The following is a 19,943-nucleotide window of genomic DNA, read 5'->3' as shown; positions in this document are numbered from 1 at the left end:
TAGATATTTTTTCTTTTGATCAACCAGAGGCCATTCAGGGTGTGCGATGTGCCCTGACATGTGTAAAATGGCAGCTAACACATACAGATTCCATGAGGCAGAAGTGGATAATAGATAGCAGTAGTTCCACAACTAAAGACCGTGGTGAGGGCACAGACATCACTGCAATAGTTCTGTCATCACTGACAAAATACCAATATCAGTGTGGGACCAATTACCATCCTTTTTATATCCATCTAATTTACATGATTTGCAACAATAATACAACATAAATTTGAATCATTGGAAAAGCACCAGAAATGATCAAAATTCTTGCAGTCATTTATCACACAATTATACATTACTTCATATAAATCAAACTCCCACTCTCACTTACACAACTCGGGCTGATGAGAGAGTATTGAATTATCTGCAAATATACTCAATTAAGTACATGCCCATCATTTCATCAAGTACATCTGAAAATATGAAAGTTCGGGCATTTCTCACTTCAAACCAAAAAGACAGAACAAAGTTTTGGCACATCTGGAAGGCAGTTTTATTCAATTATGGCATCTCCTTTACATCAGATAGGCAGGCATCTATTTAGTGACTTTGAAGCCACTGAAATAATTTGTTATGGGAAAACTTTGCTAGACAAAAATGAGAGATTTGAAAAGAATCGGGTGAAAATGACCACGGAAACAGAAGAAAATGCATAGAAATCTAAGGTTCTTATGTATATATACATGAATAATAGTACTGGTACTGGTACTAAAAATATAGTTATTAAGGTATGTATAATGTATATAAAAATACAAATAAGATTATCAACAAGTCACATACACTACAATGCATATGTTATAATGTCTGTCCCCATCTCCCATATCTTTTAACCGCTCTCTCCTTCTCCTCTCTCTCTCTCCAGCTCATATAGTTTGCTGTTTACATATTTCCACTCCATATCTTGCATCTCCCCAATCCGGATTCTAAGGATTGTCAGAATCAGGTATTGATTTTTCTCACGCGCCTTTGCAATTTGCCAGAACAAATCAAATTAAAAACGCACGTAGCTGAAGGAGTGAGAATTGCGACCGACGCTGCAGCACTGCAAGTAGAAGTTATCCACGCGATGCTCGCCGTAGAATTCTGTCCGAGTTGCTGCATCGTTAAATGAGTCGAGATATTAGTGAGAATCTTCCACACAGTCAAATCACTCTAGAGAACATATTGCAGTGAGTGGTGGTAGAGGTATTCTTTCTATGTCCATTCAGTATTCTCTGAAGATGGCACTTGGCATGGAAAAGCATTTAAAGGAATGTGGGCTCAAACTGCCGGACAGTCTAGCAATGTTAAAGGCTGACTTATCAATGGAAGTGATTTTCTTCTGGTGATTCAAGGAGTTTTCTTATTCACACACAGAATCATATCAGACATATACACCATGCTGCAAATTTATATGTATTAGAGTATATTATCATAATAGCCGTGTACTATAAATATCCATTATTATTAACATTATCATTATCATCATTCTGTATTACTATTACTATTGTTATTGTTATCAAAATGATTTGTAACTCAGCAAGAAAAAAAACAAACTGGTGAGCTGTGACACTTCAAAATGTGTCTGAATATAACAATTGGATGATAGAAGATTTCACAAAATCTTAATTGCCATTACCTTTTCTACTTTATAAAGATGCATAACACTGTAATCATGCAGCCATACACTAAACCATGGGTTGTGGAAAAAATATTTGATATCTTGACACTCAACTTCAACAAATATTTACTGCAACCATGCAGCCACGTAGTAAAGCTTGGGTTGTAAAAAAAAATGAATATTTTGACACTTAACTTTGACAAATACCCTTGAATAACAATGAAAAATTACCATCAACAATTCAAAACCAAATATTCCTGCAAGCAGTCCATAGCACATTATGTTATTGCAACCACGTAATTGATGCAAGAGTGTTAGCATTCTTCAGTGGAGAATCCACCATCACGGCGACAACTTTCACATGAACATCAAACAAAGGATATCACGCTCCGCGTCACTGCAACGCTCTTCCAGCGTTCGCCTGGGACATCTAATTTGTTCCCTATGCGACACATTCTGGGCAGTGTGAAAGTTAATTTTCATATTTGAGTAGATCGGGACGAAGGAAGTCCATTGAGGAGACCAGTCTTTGATGTCACCTTAATTGTGTCGCACCCAAGGATGGCGGAAGGTCGACAGGACTATTGTGGAGTTTTGCAATATCGCAGGAGAGTCTTAGCTCTCAGACTCCAGTGTTTACACTTTTGTCCAATAATTATATGAAGAAAGTGTTAAATGTATGATATTTGAGCAATATTGATGACTTTCTACTCTTTAGTAACCACACATATTCATAACATCTATTGAAGTCTCATATTTATCATTTGGCCAGCAATTCTGTCATTTCACTTGGAAGTTAGCTGTCTCTTAAGATTAAGGTATGGTTGGAATCACAGACATCTCTGAACTTAAATTGCATATATAGCTGCTGAAATCTTGAAGATGACCAATATCTGCATTTCAGGATGACAAGTATAAAATTTGCAAACATATAACCCACCATCAAATTACTGTTTTTATGGAAGTTAAAAAAGATAATGATTGTTCATGAATGCATCACACTAAATATCATAATCATTTTTTTTTTATCATATCACAAGTCAGAACCCTTTGAGAATATTCTATATATTTACATATCTTGAATTGTAATAACACAATAATCACATTGGCAGAGCTGACAATGCAGCTAATTCCTGCATGATAAAGGTTGGATGGTCTGTAGGTCGAAGTCCTATATTGCAAGTTACACACACTTTTGATAATAGGGTCTATATGATGAACATTTTTATTCAGCATAGTACCATAGTCATGTTCCTTTTCAAGTTTGTCCTCAGCTGTGTTTTGATGTTGAAATCTGCTAGCAGACTGTGATATACCAGCTTTAAAAATGGCACCAATATGGTATTGTATTATTGTAAAGGCATTACATATGTATGCAAGCTCAAAGATCGCAGGACAAAATAGCTTGCTTCAATATCAGATACATAGTCCAGGTTTATCCTCAAGATATATTCTGCAATCACTGTGACAAGATCACTATTCCTATTCATGCACACATATGATCATTTCATGTACTGAATACTGCTCATATTCTCTCAATGACATACATAAGAGTCATCAATAGGAACAACTTTACAAACATTGTTATTTCATTTAGTTCTTACTATCAATGCTAATATAATTGATTGAGAAATGTTACCATGCATTCTGTAACATATTACTTTTTGGGCAGTTGCTCCATATAACGGTGCAAACGTTGATTACTTTGCATTTATGGGGTCTAAAACCAAAGACTATTCATCATTTTGTAAGAGACATGTAACATGCTGTGTTAATATTGCCAAGGTGAATAATACATCACAAAGATACCTCATTAATCCCTCCTTTAGAAGGGAGTCTTCTGCACTCTGCCCCAGCCTCATATCTCTATGTTTCTTCTTTTCTTTCTCTATCTTTCTCCATCTCAGTCTATCTTTCTCTCAAAATGAATATATATCTATATCTATATATCTATCTATCTATCTATATACATATGTATTACAAATTCACAGTTTATATTCCCATTGTAAATATACATCAATGCACTGCTAACTCCTATCTTTTTGTTTCTTTATCAATCTATCTATACATTGGGTGTAATATGTAATACAAATTGATATATTATATCATATACATATATATATATTTTTTTCTCAATGTATATGCACATCAATGCACTTACTCATTTCTTTTTTTTCTTTTTTTTTAATCAATCTCTTTCTGTATTCATCAATTCCTATCAATGAAACCCATTGATTCCAAGAAGCCATATCATTACTCTTTTTCAGTGTGTGCTCTGGAGCACTTCATATCACATTACAATATTTACTGCTTAATTTTAGTACTTTAGAATGCAGTGCAAACAAAATCTTTCATCATTTTTTTTTGTTGCACAACTCATAAATGCCTCTCAATTGCAAGATTTTATGACTGGTTCTTAAGTTGGCAACAGATTCTTGAATTTCAAATTTCATGATTTCTACCACAGTGGCAGACTTTTGCCAATTTTTTTCTGATTTTAGCAGATATGACTTTGACCAGTTCCATTTGATATTTTCCCTGCATAAGTTATACAGTGAAATCACGAGAAGCCAATTCAAATAGATGACAAGATGACAAATCCGCAGCAAACAAAAAAACAAAACAAAACAAACAAAACTCAGAGCCTGCTGGATTGATAGAATACACACACACACAAAAATAAAATAAAAAATAGGCACACATGTATATTCGCATCTGTATTTAAAGTATACAGAGTATGACATTATTACCACTACTGCCCAGGCCATTCCAGTCCAAGAATGACTTGTGCTATCACAGGCGACCTTTTCATCCCCCAAGAGTCAATTTGAAGATGGAAGATGAGTCTGTCATTCAAACTGACCTTGCAGTCTCTCAGAGTTGGAGAGGTATCAGTTTCCCCCCACAAAATAGATTTTCTGACATCACGGCTAAAAACTTTGCCATCAATATCAGACATTTTGGAGTATTGATTCCAGCTCTGAAGAGAGGTTGGCAAACTTGGGAGTTATTTGCTTGATTTGAGTTGATCGAGACAATGGCTATCAGCTGCCGGTGGGGGGGGGGGGGGGGGGGATATCTTCCCCTCTCCCTGCCGTAAGGATGCAATTATGAGTTATCATCCACTGAAGGTCACAACCTGTCAATCACTGCAAAGCAGGTGCATCTCTTGCTGACAACAGAATAAGAGAATATGAAAACGTATTCTTCGAATCTTCTGCCTTTTTAATTTGAACATGAGAGAATGAGCATTGGAGGTGGGTAGTATATATAAAACAAATAGGTACCAGTAATTAAAACTTTTTTATGCTGTGGGGGACAAAACAACATATTTAGAAGTACTTACATTAAAGCCTAATTGAATTTTTAATGAAAATGTTTAGTCTCATTTAAACATCTGTCATATCCTACCAATATGCCATGAATGTCTCAAAAGGTCACTCAGAGGCATATAAGTGAGATTCATTTTGACATGCATTAGCAGGATATAAATCTCGAGATTTGCCTTGTGATCCAAATCTTAACATTTTCAACCGTTCGGACATAAAAATCTCACTAAATAGCATATGATCAGCAATGCAATCCAAATCCGACAAAATTGTGCTATTATTTTGCAATTATCATGATAATTGCACAGTGGCAAGAGTGTGAAAGCTGCTGCTGGAGCAAATTATCTTGAAAGTTTTTTATTCCATCATTCAAAACACACATCACAAAAGTGCACAAACTCAATGGCAAGGGTCACCATTTTGGTGGATTTTGGGCATGCACAGTTTGGTTAACAAATTATCACGATCTGTAATTAGTGGGATAATCCTGTCCATCTGGACAGGCACAAAAGATCTCGGTATTTGGATCCCGATCAACATCCCACTATTTTGTCTGTGTAAATGGCACTATTGTATGCTATGTTACTGCCTAATGAAGCAGAACATTTAATTCAGCATCTTGCAGACAAAACAAAATATGTGATTTTTGCTGTGCAAACAGAACACGAAATCTATGAGATAATCTCAGAAGAAGTGATAAAAAGAACCAAATTAGAAATGAGCTGAGAGTACATCATGTTGTAGCAAATTGCCCATTGAAACTGCATGCAGCCTCAGACTTGAAATTCATTAACCATGTATGGAATAGTTCCAAAACTTTTAAGCACTTGTATTCAGATGATTAAGAAAAGCACTGGAATCTGAATGAAGTTCATTTTGCTCTGCTCATTTAGGAAATAAAGAAAATAAATCACAACCCAGAGCTGGAAAGTAGTTGGCATGCACAAGAGGAAGCAGACTGGGCAAAGTTTTGTCTTTTTCTTTTTTTAGTGTGGGCATGTGTGTTTTCCCCTTCTCCATTAGCAAGTACCGTAAAGTTCCGTGTATAAGACGCACTATTTTTTCGTCGGAAAACATTGAAAATCGGGGGTGCGTCGTATACACGGGTACAGTCGAATCACGGAAAAAAATCTGTCATGTACACCCAATTTTATAAGGTCACCTTGGGGCCATGTATGCCCATCGACGTTTGGAAGGTAAGCAATCACTAAATCTTACAGATAAATGAGCGATCTTTCAATCTGGACACACACAAAAGCTGCAAATACGGGATAAACTTACATCGGCCTTGTGCAGTAACGATGTATCAATCTGGCCATAGACAACAGCTGTAACAGCACTGCTACCGATGTATCAGTCTACCAAGCTACCAACAGCCAACCTAGTAGCTGAAATACACGATGTACAGGTATCATTACTAAATTACCGATACCGTAAAACTTATCAATGTACTAGTATCAATATGGCCATAGACAAAAGTTGTAAAATACGGAGTAGAATCGACACTATTGTCACCGTAATATAAACGATGTGTGAAGCATGCATGCATACCCATGGCGTTCGTTTGCATGCTCTTCACGAGGCCAGGTAGGATAGCATAGCTACACTGTAGCTAGCTAGCTAGCTAGCAAGCCTTGTGCAAAGGCAGCAGCTGCAGAGAGGCTCTTGCAATGAACTCGCGTCGTGCACACAGCGATCGGATCGGAGCGCGCTTGCCCGTTGCGCGCTGTGTGTGCAAGTCCATTGCTCTCTGTGTGCGTGAGCTGAAATTATAGGGAGCTGCCTTTTGCAAAAGGCTAGCACTGTGCATACAATCATGGTACAAGAGACACACATGTTACTGGAAATCCCTCCGGGCGAAACAACAGTGAGAATAATTACCGTACGCACCGTACGTCTCGCCGTACGATCCCTCTGCTACACTTGTTGATGTTTTTCTTATTTTTCGTAACGAACCTTTCAGTCTGACATGGGTCAATATGCGAGACACCCTCTGCTATGTACAGTTTGTATGATAGCAAAGATCGTACTGTACACTCATGAGTACGATATGATACATGTACCAAGATTGAAAGGCAAAACAATAGCAAGTGAGTACCGAGACAAGTCTCGCATTTTGCGTCTTCCATATTTTGCCGATGTCCGATGAATACCGTTAAAAGAAAGCATAAAAGGAAACGAAAAATAGAGCAAATACATGCTGCATTCTAGGGAAATTTTGAGCTGAAATAATATGTATGACACACGCAATATTTGCGTGGAAATTTTCGTGTGGTTTTTTTTTTTTTTAATTTTAGGTCCAAAAGTAGGGGTGCGTCTTATACACGGGTGCGTCTTATACACGGAACTTTACGGTAAATTGGCTCCAAGATTGGGTAATCGGGTTACTGCACATTATCATGTTGTTTCAGCTTTGTCAGCACCAACGCAGTGGCAAGAATGACAAATGCTCGATATTAGCCAATTTAGGCAGACAGAGTGTTATGGCCCATTTCGCATTCATGAACATGGCTGCCTTCATGAATAATGGCGGACGATTGTGGTCACGAATTGTTCTCGTATGCAGAAGGTGTCATTTGCATGTTTATAGGAAGACACTTTTTTGCAGCAGCACAATCTGTACGTTGAATAAATTTAGGCAAACATTACTTACTTCTTTTTTTCATTTCCCCAAAAGAATAAAAGCACATGGAAAAAAAGAAATCTTTTCATATGGCAAAGTGTAAAACAGATGCTTTATGGAAAAAAAACAAGGAAAAATGTAAATCTTCAGTCTGTTTAAAAGGATTTTATTTTAGAAAGACTGGAGAATGACTTGAAAGGTTTTAAAGTATGCCTGGATCAGGGTACATGATTGAATGTTGCAGACACCAAAGCAATTTGTGTATCAAAGATTTAATGGTGTTTTATATCTTGTGCACGATAAGCATCTAGTACTGGATGCAATGTCACATGATGTATGGATGTGGCTCATTATTCCCGATGAAATATCCCGATAAATCTACTTAATACAACATCCACACTCACGAAACAACAAAAAGTGCTGTAATTGTTAAAGATAACTCATATTGTAATGTGTCATCTGAGTTTGAGTTGAGAAAATGTTTTCACCTAGAGGAGACATACATTAGATTGATAAAATTTGTAAAAAAAAATAAAACAAACAAGCAAACAAATTGTTATCAAACACAGCCTGCCTATGAAATGAAACCTGAATAATTGTTGGCACTCAAAGAAGTCTGTAAAAAGCGTAGACTCTATGGAAGAGATAACTATTCTAGTGCTCCTGAGATTATCCATTAAACTGCTTTAAAAAAAAGGACATTTCTTCATCATCAAAAATCTTTTTTTTTTCCACCAAAAATCTTATTTTTTCCACATCATGTTCCAACTCTCTTGTTTCTGACTGATCACTCCTCACAAAAGGTATGGCAGCAGGAATATAGAGGTTCAGAGCTCAAGACTACCAAGAGTAAATAGTGGACGTGGGTATGTTCAGAGCCAAGATGTCCGATATTCGGATGGCAAGTGAGATAGAGTGCTGATTAGATTTACACCATGAGAGTATTGGACCCGCCATAAATTGGGATAGGCTCGTAAATGCTTTATTGTGGGTGTACGCAGGGTAAATACAGCCTCAGATACGTCTGGCGATTCCATTGGGAAGGGTTGTGAGAGATATGGACTGTGAGAAGGTCCTGGAAACGGAGAGAAGAAGGGGAGAGCGTACGGAGAATGAGATCGGATGGTGTGAGTCAGAAACGACTGGGAAAAAGATGCGTCTGGGAATGGCAAACGGTACAGATCTGACGTAAGAAAACAATTACAGCCAAATCTTACCCACCTATGACATCAACGTAACGTCATCCACTTAGGGATTTATTTCGAGATGTTTCCCGCATGCTACGCCAAATGACATACAGACTGACATTCATGTGGTTGAACTAGCCTCGTTGAGCGTTTTATTCAATTGGCATGACATTGGACAGATATCTGTTACTACAACGACATATGTCCTCAAGGTCAAATCATTTTTTATAAGGCCCAGTACGGAGGAGCACGAAATTAGGCACTACTGGAGGAGATATTCAAGAAAATTGATCGCTATTCGTTGTAATGTGAAGGTGCAATGTAATCTGTTCAAAATCGTCAGGCATTGCAAGCGCAGTTGATTGTCTTGGTCATCAATCTCATCACAAAGTCTCACGTGTCAAGAGTCTACGAATGAACAAAAGTTCACTACGGACGAAATGGAAAAAACAAGAAGGCATCCCAAAACAGGAAAGTCAGACAATGACGGACATCAAAAACTCACAGCACAAGATCTTCAAATACAGAGTGTAAAACATTTAACATAACAGAGATAAAGAACAGTGATAGTCAGAGGGGTGGTCAACATCATACCAAACTGTATTCACTATCTATTTTGCAAGCATGATACATTATGATTTAAGACTTCTTAAAGGGACTGCGCAGTGATGGTTGAGGTGGGGATTCATGTTCTGAACATTCCTAAGTGAGATAATGAGAAATGTCTTATGAAATATGAAAGAGCATGTAATTCTAAGAAGGATTCAACATTTATTTGATGAAAATTGGTTTTCAAATGGCTGAGATATCCAAAAAAGTGAAAATAATAAAGGGCGACAGGCCACGCCTTTTATTAGGATCTCTTTGTTTCATCTAGTTTTTGGATATCTCAGCCATTTCAAAACCAATTTTTATCAACTAAATTTTTTATTCCCCTTAGAATTGCATGCTCTTGGACATCTCATAGAGTGGTTTCTGAATATCTTGCAAAACATTCACCCATTCTGTACTGAATTCTGAAATCCCCACAGACTTAATACAAAGGCTACCAGGTTCCTGTATAGAACGGGTTTAAAAGCTAAATCTTCACCTCGATCAGAACTGTACACACCCTTTAAATGGTAAGGAAGCATATGAAGCATACAGACAACAAATAACTTCTACGAATATGATATCTAGATATAAGCATTATGTGTACATGTGTTTCAAATCTAACTCGTAATCTCTCCAAGATATGGAATGAGTCTCGTATTCCCCTACTTCCCCAGTCTGTTCATAGGAAGAAAATAGCTTGTGGGCAGGATTTAGGGTTGGCTATTTCTGCAAAATAATATCTCTCTGCTTCTAATCTCACTGGGGACTAGATCCCTACTTCTGTGAACTCAATACGACAAATTGTTTGCAGGCTCCTCATCAAATTACTGCATTCGAATCCTTCAAAAGGGGCATCTCTGCTGAATATACAGTAGATGTGCTACCATGAACAATCATTACACAATCTCACCTAGTATCAAAGCTTTGGATGATGTACGGTTTTACAAATCAGAAATTTTTATGAACATGAAATTTTGCAAATTTTGTGAGCCAGGATTTGTGATTTACAAGTGAATTGTACATGAAAGTGTTTTTTTTTTACACAATGCTTTGAATGCCTGTGGCAATTCACAAAAATTTCATGTTACAAAAAAAGGCCATCAGCTTGAATTTGTGGAAGTTTCACGCTTTGAACGTTTCTGGTTTTACAGAATACACTGTGCAGACACATCTACAGTTCACATACCGGTACCAATCTCTATCAAAAAGTGAAAAGCATTTTTATTCAAGTTCAATTTCAAATTCAATTAATTTTTTCTCAATCTTCAATATGTTTAAAAGAACATACATACCACATGAATAAAAAGAAAGAGAGTAAACATTTGTTATTATGGAACCATTAAAAAATGAAATGTCTCCATAAGTAATGAATGGACTGCTCTGTATTACTATATATGATGGGTTTCTGTCTGTATCAGGTGCAGCTGTGTCTTGACATACTATGTCACCAAATTGTGTAATGCCACTGCACAAGCAAACTACTGTACTGTATCATTCAATCTACCTAAATGCTGATTCAAAGCTATGTCGCATACATAGTATGAAAGACAGAGCATGTATTCATATTTTCATACACAGGAGGTACAGGAAACTTTGACAAAGTTCAACATTACATGTTTTTGTGGTGTACAGGTAGTTTGGTGAATCACTTTGTCTTTATCCCTGTTGAGAATGTGGAGACAGATTCTGCACTCCTGCAAGAATCACGACATACATTGTATACATACATCCCCGCATGGCCCAACATTCTGGGACCAGGAAATGTGATTGGATGAAATGCAATGCGAGCTGATTAAAGTGAAGTTATTGATGAGAAGTTGAGTGTCTTGCTCTCTGCTGAGATGGGTTAAGTCCCCTCGTCGAGCGAGTCACTCTGACGGTCGTCTTCGTTTCGATTCACTAAGACTCTTTTGGAGAGAGGGGAGGGGGAGAGGGGGTGGGGCTGGTAATTGATTGATGAAAAGACCTCCATTAGATGATGGATGAAGACGGATCCATTAGCTGACTGAGCTCCTGTTTGAGGTCCCAAGGCAAGGGATGCGGGGATCGGGGTTTGTGGAATCCTACCTGGATGCCTTCTTTTATCTTTCTCTGGTTCCGCCCACCGGAGCACAACCCCTCGGAGGCAGCTTCCCATCGATTGCAAAATCTTCTAATCCATAGATGCCTTCTTCCTGGAGGACGTGGATGTGGGGAATAACAAGACAAGGCCAAGCGGCAGATCTTACCACTTCCCGGGTGGCTCTGCGGTTCATACACTGTAGTCCGCGACTCTTTCTCCAACAGCAATCATTGCCACACACTACTATCTGATCATCTGAAAGCATTAACAGAAAAGCACTGACTACTTGTACCTGTAGTGTAAAACAATTGGCACTGTTTAAAAAAAAGTATTCTGACAGTTTTCAATTCTAGGGGTTTTATGTGTATTTTTTTTCCTGGTTTCATGATTCCCTGATTATACACAATTGCACTAGAGTTTCGAGATTTGCATTTTTCCCTAACTTTACTGAGCAGTCTCTTACAATGTACACCTTGCACATAGTGATATAAACAGAGCACATCATGAAAAAAAAAAGCTATCACAAATTTCTGAAACACTAAATGGAAACCTAGAAAATAATCCATCGGTCAGATTGTCAATGATCATTATACATCCAAGGAGAACAATGACGCAGTTCTTCCATAATTCTCTAAAATATCTAGTTGAACATAGTATTTCATTATCCATACATCCACAGGTATTGCCTTGACCTCAGTCTCCAGTTCACAAAGTCATTCTTCGATATTCTGGAAAAGTCCAAGTCATAAATAACCATAAGGCCAGCAGTGCTTTGTTTTGCCTTATTACAATATTTGATGATCAAGTTCATGCTCGGGGACAGAAGATCTCAACACTATAACACTAAGTAACATGTTTTGTATGCGAGTAGCCAAAGGTGGTATACTGCTTAAAATTCAGGATGTCTATATTAGAAATGATTTCTTTCCTTTTTCATGCTTGAAAACAAGATAAGAACTGTAGAATAATCTGAATACTTTGTCTAAAAATGCTATGATGCAACTCCATCTTCCTAAGCACAACACAGGGAAGATTGTTGGATGATGAATATTCATCATCGGCTAGTACCGGAATTGCTTGAAGATATTGCATGCTAATGTACTACTCAGGTTATCCACCCCAAGCTCCGCTTATCACAAGACCAAAGAGAAAAAGAAACCGTCAACTTGATAACAGACAGTGTTTGTCCATTTTGAAAACAGTCTGCAACGTGGATAGGAAGTATCGATTTCCTGCCAATTCTTCCTGCTGACCTGCATCAGTTGATCCAGGTTTACAGGTGTGCTGAATTAGAACCCAATTGCATACATAGAGCAGGCACACAGTATTGAAAGGCTGGAGTTCTAGTGGTATCTGTTCTAATTCCTAAAATCGATCTTTTGGGGTTTTTTGTCTTTTAGTTTTTTCAGAATGTATTATCAGAGACACAGGTAATATTGTTGCAACTGAGAACTCAAATATATTATCGCTTAAAGAACACTAAAATGTACCTTTTCATGACATCTTACACTGACATGCCCAGACTATTGCTCCTCTCAAACTGGGCATTTCAAACCAAATTGCTTCAGTGTGACAAGTCTCACTGAAAATATCCCTCTTTGAAACACCATTCTAAATAGCAACTTGAACACTTCAAATGGTAGCTCTTACCCTCCCGATCCTTTGGGTAACTCCTGATTGTTAAATGACAATTCAACAGCAGACTGGTAAACCTATCATGAAATCTATAAAATTCACAAATTTTACCACAGTTTGTGGTGGCAAGGCATGTACTTCATCACACAATCAGTGCTATTGAAGGGACACCCGTGCAAAGCTTGTTGAGATGAGGGAGTCATGTTTATACACTTGTAATTTTAATCAGACATTCAAAAGTTTTCAGTATTAATGGAAAATGGAGAAATGTACATGATCTCCATTAGAACAACTAGAACCCCCCATGCATCAGTGACAATTTATGGGTGACCAAACAGAAAAGTCAGTCTGAAAGGGCTGTATGAGAATGTGTAATGAGAATCTCATTTAGGCTTTAAACTTTACTAGCATAGTGGCACTTTACACACTATGAGAGAGCAGAATTAAAGATAAACCACTAGTTAGATCATGCTCTAGATATACTTAGTACTGATTAAAAAGTTTGCAGAATTTCATCTCAGTTGACTTCAAAGAAATATATGGCATCACACATTGACTCATAAGTTGCACTTTACTTTTAGATTATTTTCTACACAACAGATTACAGGGATGTTGATGGTAACACAGTGGTGGAGTTAAAAGCAAAGTAATGTGTCTCATAGAATCCCAATGTTTTGAATTTCAAACTATTCTGAGGATTTTAAAATGGGGATAAGGAGATTTTGATATCTATTGAAAGTAGATTTTCAAATTGTTCAAAGTCAATATTAAGAGCTTATGGCTAAATCCCATTTCTGTAGTTTTTCAGGTTACAATGATATTACAGTGGGCAATTTATTTCACTTCATGTTACACCATCTTGCATAGGCCCTATGATAGAATTGTGTTTACAAAACTCCTACACCAGGTAAAAATTTAAATCAGTGAATCATGTTTCACTTTCCAATATTACAATACATGCTGAAAGTGTAATGGATATAAAAAAATACAAGCTAAATATAGATCATAAAGACCTACTCCAGATGCAAGGAAATCATAACCACAGGAAAAGCCAATGGTACAGCAGGAAACTGCTGTAACATGTCAATATCCGCCTCCACACTTGGATGACAGTATATATTTGTACTTTTCTACTACATCGGTTATATATGAATATATATATATTTGTACTTTTCTACTACATCGGTTATATATGAATATATATATATTTGTACTTTTCTACTACATCGGTTATATATGAATATATATATATATATATATATATATATATATATATATATATATATATATATATATATATATATATACATGCAGTGTCGGGATTATGTTTACATATCAAGTGCTTCAATCTACCCTTTGTGACTGCCAGACCGAAGTGAAAAATGTGTTCACGTCACAGATCATTTCAAATCCATGGTTCACGGAAACTTGAGGCGGGGAGGAAGAATTACCCTTTGTTTAGATGCAAGACTTCATCCCAGTTTTAAGATGTCATGTGTAATCAATAGAAGTAAGGTCAAAATGATAGAAGGGTGTACACTTAGTGGCATTTTATCATTACAGGCCCTGCATGTCTAGCCTAATTGCAGCATGTGCAAAATGAATGCACTTTCCCAGTCAGACATGAAAGAGGGTCAACACAATAACACACAAATACACAAAAACCAAACAAACATAATAAAAGTCCTGATGGATATACAGTACAGTAAATCATCAGAAAAAAAGAGAATGAATATCAAAGTATTGTGTTTTCTGATCATTTCATAGAGTAATCAACACATCAGCTAACATGTGTGAAAGTAGTGGATTTTGTATCTTTTGGCAAATAGGGTCAATGAACGTGGGAGTTCAGGCTGCATGTATTTAAGAATTACCTACGCGCACTAAAGTGCGCACTCTGCTCGAGGCACCACATGCAGCAGGAAGCTGATAAGGTAAACACAGGGCTTTTTGGTTTATCACTAATTTGGGAAATTTGGCAATTTTCAGCATGCGTGTATATACCCATGGATGAAAATGAGCTGCTTCCCGGAGGTCTGTGCTCTCCAAGTGCTTTTCTAGTTTTTTTTATTTTATCGTCCTTATCTATTCTGCATACCTTTTTCCTTGCCATTCTCACATACACACATGCTATCATATACAATGCACTGAAAGTGATACAGCAGTGCATATATACCCCTAATTATGCATATGTTTACAACAATCTTCACCAACAAGACTAGGTCTTACTAGGGTCTTACTAGTCTTTCTAGGGTGGATATGATTGATGGATAAATTTTCCCCTGAGAGCCTATTCAAAGGCTTATGAATCAATTTTTTTCCTACTAAATACCTTTTTTTTTATTGACACTATATCTCGGCATTTGCATACAAATAATCCTTTAAAAGACTCTGAATATTTAAGTTCACAAAAAGAGCACCCATAAAGCATGCTGCCATTCTGCTGAACAAACTGCCTTACTCTCAAATGGACGGAAGTTATGACAATGGCTGGTGAATTTTCTTTCCTCTTCTTTGAATGCTTAACATGTCTTAACATTGTCTTATATCACAATATTCTTCACAAACTAGTAGTTTGTTTAAAAAAAAAAAATCATTCTGACAGCCAATTTGAGGGGTTGGATTGATGCAAAGCTTGACACATAGCCTGCTATTTTGATACCAAAGGCCAGGCAGGTGCCAATTTGCGGAGATTTGAGAAGGCTCGAAAAACAGGGGTGACTGCATTCATGACCTAATGTCAAGCAGAGAAGTGATCTGATTGCTCTTATAAAATCCTTACTTTTTTTACTCAAATTCCTCTGTACCTTCCCCGATAAAAGTGCCTTGCATTCAGACACCCACCCAGTTCATATCGGTCAAATCCAGGTGAGTTTTAAAAGCGCATGTGAATCAGTGAGGCAGAAAGAAGTCAGTGACTGTCGTCTTCTGCCCATCCTTCCTCAGGAATCGGGAGGCGGTTTCGCCCTCCATTATCCAAGCCGCAGTATAAACAATGGTCCATTACAAGATTGGCAGATAGAGTCTTTTAGGAGCCCCGAGATCACGATGTTTGCTTAACTCCCCAGGATTACTATGTCTCTCCAGTTTTCTGCCTTCTGATAAAAGGTATAATGGTGGACACATTAAGGGCGGTTCAATAAGTGTACCATCATCACTCATCCCTCAGGCCCCTACTGGCTAGGGTCTGGTTTGTCACAATGGCTGGATTACTCGAGGGATAATTTTAGGCGCAATGAAATAAAGATAAATATATGCACAATTTGAGAAAGTAATGTCTGATAATGTTTGCAATAGGCTACTCTGTCAACTCTTGTCGGGGTAAATGAAGAAATCATCTAAGGAAGGTTAAAAAAAGAAGCATAGAGTCAAACATTCGGCTTTCCAGTTGAACTCTTCAAAGCTTTGGAGTCTGAAGAATTGCTTTCATCTATGAAGCAAAACTCACACTCCAAAATAACTATTCATGTTGTCTCGAATTTGATTGAAGAAGGTTCATCAAAATCAGGCATTGAATAAAAGAGTTGGGGATTTGAAAGTTAGTAAATCAATACCAAGTATGTAGGCCTACATCCCAACAGGCTTCAGTATCTGCCTATGGCTGATGTAATGCAACAAAATTAATAGACATAAATTACCACTGACATATGAGACATATGCAGCACAAGATCAGTTTTAGTTTCAGCCAGCATAAAGTTTACATTAAAAAGCAATACAAAAATATTCCATGACTGTTTTCTGAAATGTCATTGATCAGATTGACAATTGAACTGAAAATGGTCTTTTTTTTATTGAATAGCACATTCAGATTGTGCCTTTAATACCAAAGATTTTAATGTTCATGAATTTTTCCATTCATAATGAGTGAACTCCTGTTCACTGTGAGTCTACAATTCCATCACAGTTTCTAGTGAGACAGAGAGGGTTAACGTAGGAAGATATGAGCATCCTTCTTGTTTTCATACCAAAATTTTAATCACCTACCTCGTACATGTAGAATCTGAGATTACCCCAGTTTGAATATATGTATGATGGGTGATGGGTGAGGTGAAGAATTTTTTTTTTTCCTAGTATAAAATTCATAGGTTGGCTGAGAACGAGGAATGTTCTGGGAGGTTTAGGTTGACTTGAAGGGTACAATTTGACCTGTCATGTCAGCCAGAGGGCATAGCTCAGTGGAATTTGTGACTCTGCATAACTAAGTTTGCAAACTGAGCTTGTTGTGATGTGTGCTTGTTTGTAATGCCAGCCTCACTACCAAGGGAAAGGAAATTCTACCGTAAAATATATATATCACACACTGGTCATCAACTTCATGGACTTTATGTTGAGTTAACTTTCCTCTGCTTCCTAAAACACTGAATATACATGAAGTATTAACTTTGCTCCTTTTAACAGAGTACAATGATATAATTCTCCCCATTGAGAATACATCATCTGCAAAACTTTTCTGTCTTAAAAAAAAATCATCTTTTTCTACAGCACAGACATCAGTGTGAATGTAGGTAAACCAATTCTGTCTTGTCCAGTATATCCTACTTTCATGAAAAACTTGCATACAGTAGTTTACCTGCGAGGCTTGCATGTTATTTAGCTGGTCTGGTACTTGTTATAACCACTTATCATTTAACTCTATGTCATTGCAGCAAGGACGCACACCCCTAAAACGAAAGTACAGCTTTGAATAGATGTCAGAAAAAAAAACAACAACAGCAATGCTGTTACTATGATACTGTATAGCAGTATGTGTAGATCTCTTTTAGAGTCCATCAAAATTACATTAGGGGCCTACATACACCTTCCTATACTTCACTGATTTTCAACTCCAATATCAATTTCGAATGTGACTTGGAATCTTTACCTCATTATTATTCATCTCAAATATTTGCACAGATATTGATCATTGTTCATTTGTGAAGTGATTGGGCAGCCCTTCTCATGACAGTGTAGATATCTCTTTCCCCTCATACATTGTAAAACTACTGTTTCTGTTTCTGTTCAGGTTCCGTCTGTATACTCAGAATTAACTGTACTCCACCAACGTTTAGATGTTTGTTTTATATGGATATATACTTCATGCTGTCATGATCTGTTTGAGGAAGTACCAACATACTGATTAAAAAAGAAGATTAAACTTAAAATCAGATCTTTAAAAAAAGACCTGCTTGCATAAAAGCGGTGACATTGCTGCAGATCAATCATACAGGCCTATCACAGGAACTGATAACAAGAGAACAAAACTACAGTTCAGCTCTAGACTTGTGAGGATTTAAAGAAAATATAGGCCTATATACATGCTCATCAAAGAAGAATAAAGCAGATTTTTCCTCAACTGGAGGAGAAATTCTACCCCATGATTGACTTTGTCTGTAATTACAAGGAGAGATGTGAATTGGAACCTTATTTCTAAACACATAATTTTTTTTAAAAGTGAAATTTTAGTTCCTCCTGTCTGCACAATGAAGGTGATATTAGTCACAATATGTAAATGAGATAATAATTATGACTATGCCACTGCTTTAGATACAACTCCTCTACTGGCTGCAAACCTTCTGAAAATATCTAAATTATGTTTAGTCAACAATCTACTGTAGGAGCTTCACTATTATTCTATCTTCAGAAGATCATCAATGTGCCAATTTTAAAAAGTCTCTATAATTATTGGTATTAAAAACCATATCATTCTTGGTTAATTGTTTAGTGATGATCAAAAGAAGTACTAGACTTTGCGTCTGCTTTGGTCCTGTTAAGTTGAGGATTTACCGTATATTGCATGTCTACCTCTTTCCTTCAATTCGTTGTCACCTCTTTATCAATGGCTTTAAAGATGGTCTTGGAAAACATCATGGCATGCGCATGCTCAAATTCTTCATAGATAACGGCGATAGATATGATAACCAGCATTTTAGAGCTATACTGACAAAAAACAACAACAACAAAACATATACCTAACACAACATTAACAGGTAATGTGATAGTGTAGGGGTCCACTCGGCACTACCATGTTGTTTTCCTGTCGTCAACCGCGAGCATGTCGCGTAAACTCATCGAACAGTGAACTCCACTTACCCCGGTATTGGCCGCCCGGAGTGTAGTACGAGGGCTGCCCGTCAATGCGAATTCTATAACCATTACTTCCAGACCTCTTGGAAACTCCCGATATCATCACCGGGTCGCACGAATTCTCCTCCTGCGAGTAGGCAGTCCATATCAGCAACACGACAATTAAAGTTCCGAATTTAAAATCGAACGATCCCATATCTGACGCTCAAAGTTTAGCTCCAATTACTTTTGAAAGTGTTGGGACATCACAACCAAATAAAGCAAAACCCACACGAACAGCTGGCGTTTGTATGCCACGATAGCACTGCACGCTCCTGCTCAAATTGGAGCTTGGAACCGAATGATCACCAGCGCGTCACCAGCTGCAGTTCGAGTGAGGTGGTGGTAGGGGTGTAGATCTAGATGGTACGCGCATCGCTCGCCTTATTGGAGGCTCCAACTGACGGAAATGACTCTCGTTTGTCTTTGCGGGTAATGTGCGGTATGTTGAACGGGGAAATGGAAGAGGGGAAAAGCGCCGATGCGACAAACACTTTTAAACAAGTTATTTATAAGCCGTAAAGATTATATCAAAATAAATGATGTAAAAGCGTGGATAGCTATCGCTTAGGTGATCATTTGACTTGACATGTTTAATATTGGATGAAACCTTATACAATAGCAAGCACTCTTTTTTTTCCCTAAGACGCATCTCTCCTTTTTCCCCTTGCTGTCGCTGAAAAGATGGCATCCATCATCTTTGCAAGGTTTCATCTGACAATACTGAAAATTATCACAATTGCAAAATCCCCATAAGCCTAGACAG

General features: G+C 37.4%; 1 protein-coding gene across 1 annotated transcript in view; it reads right to left on the bottom strand.

Annotated features, from left to right (window-relative positions):
* LOC139736918 (spondin-1-like) overlaps window positions 1-19,473 on the bottom strand; it is an 86,527-nt gene extending 67,054 nt beyond the window's left edge. The window contains exon 1 of the mRNA XM_071647591.1: window positions 19,145-19,473. Coding sequence (XP_071503692.1) covers window positions 19,145-19,334 — 190 coding nt within the window. The 5' untranslated portion in view covers window positions 19,335-19,473. The remainder of the gene's footprint in view (window positions 1-19,144) is intronic.
* Window positions 19,474-19,943: the final 470 nt, after the last annotated feature.

This window comes from Diadema antillarum, unplaced genomic scaffold, assembly GCF_040938485.1.
Source record: "Diadema antillarum isolate AM-2024a unplaced genomic scaffold, OU_Dant_1.0 seq00000674_RagTag, whole genome shotgun sequence".
In the NCBI taxonomy this organism is placed as follows: Eukaryota; Metazoa; Echinodermata; class Echinoidea; order Diadematoida; family Diadematidae; genus Diadema; species Diadema antillarum.
This window is presented reverse-complemented; position numbering and strand designations above follow the sequence as displayed.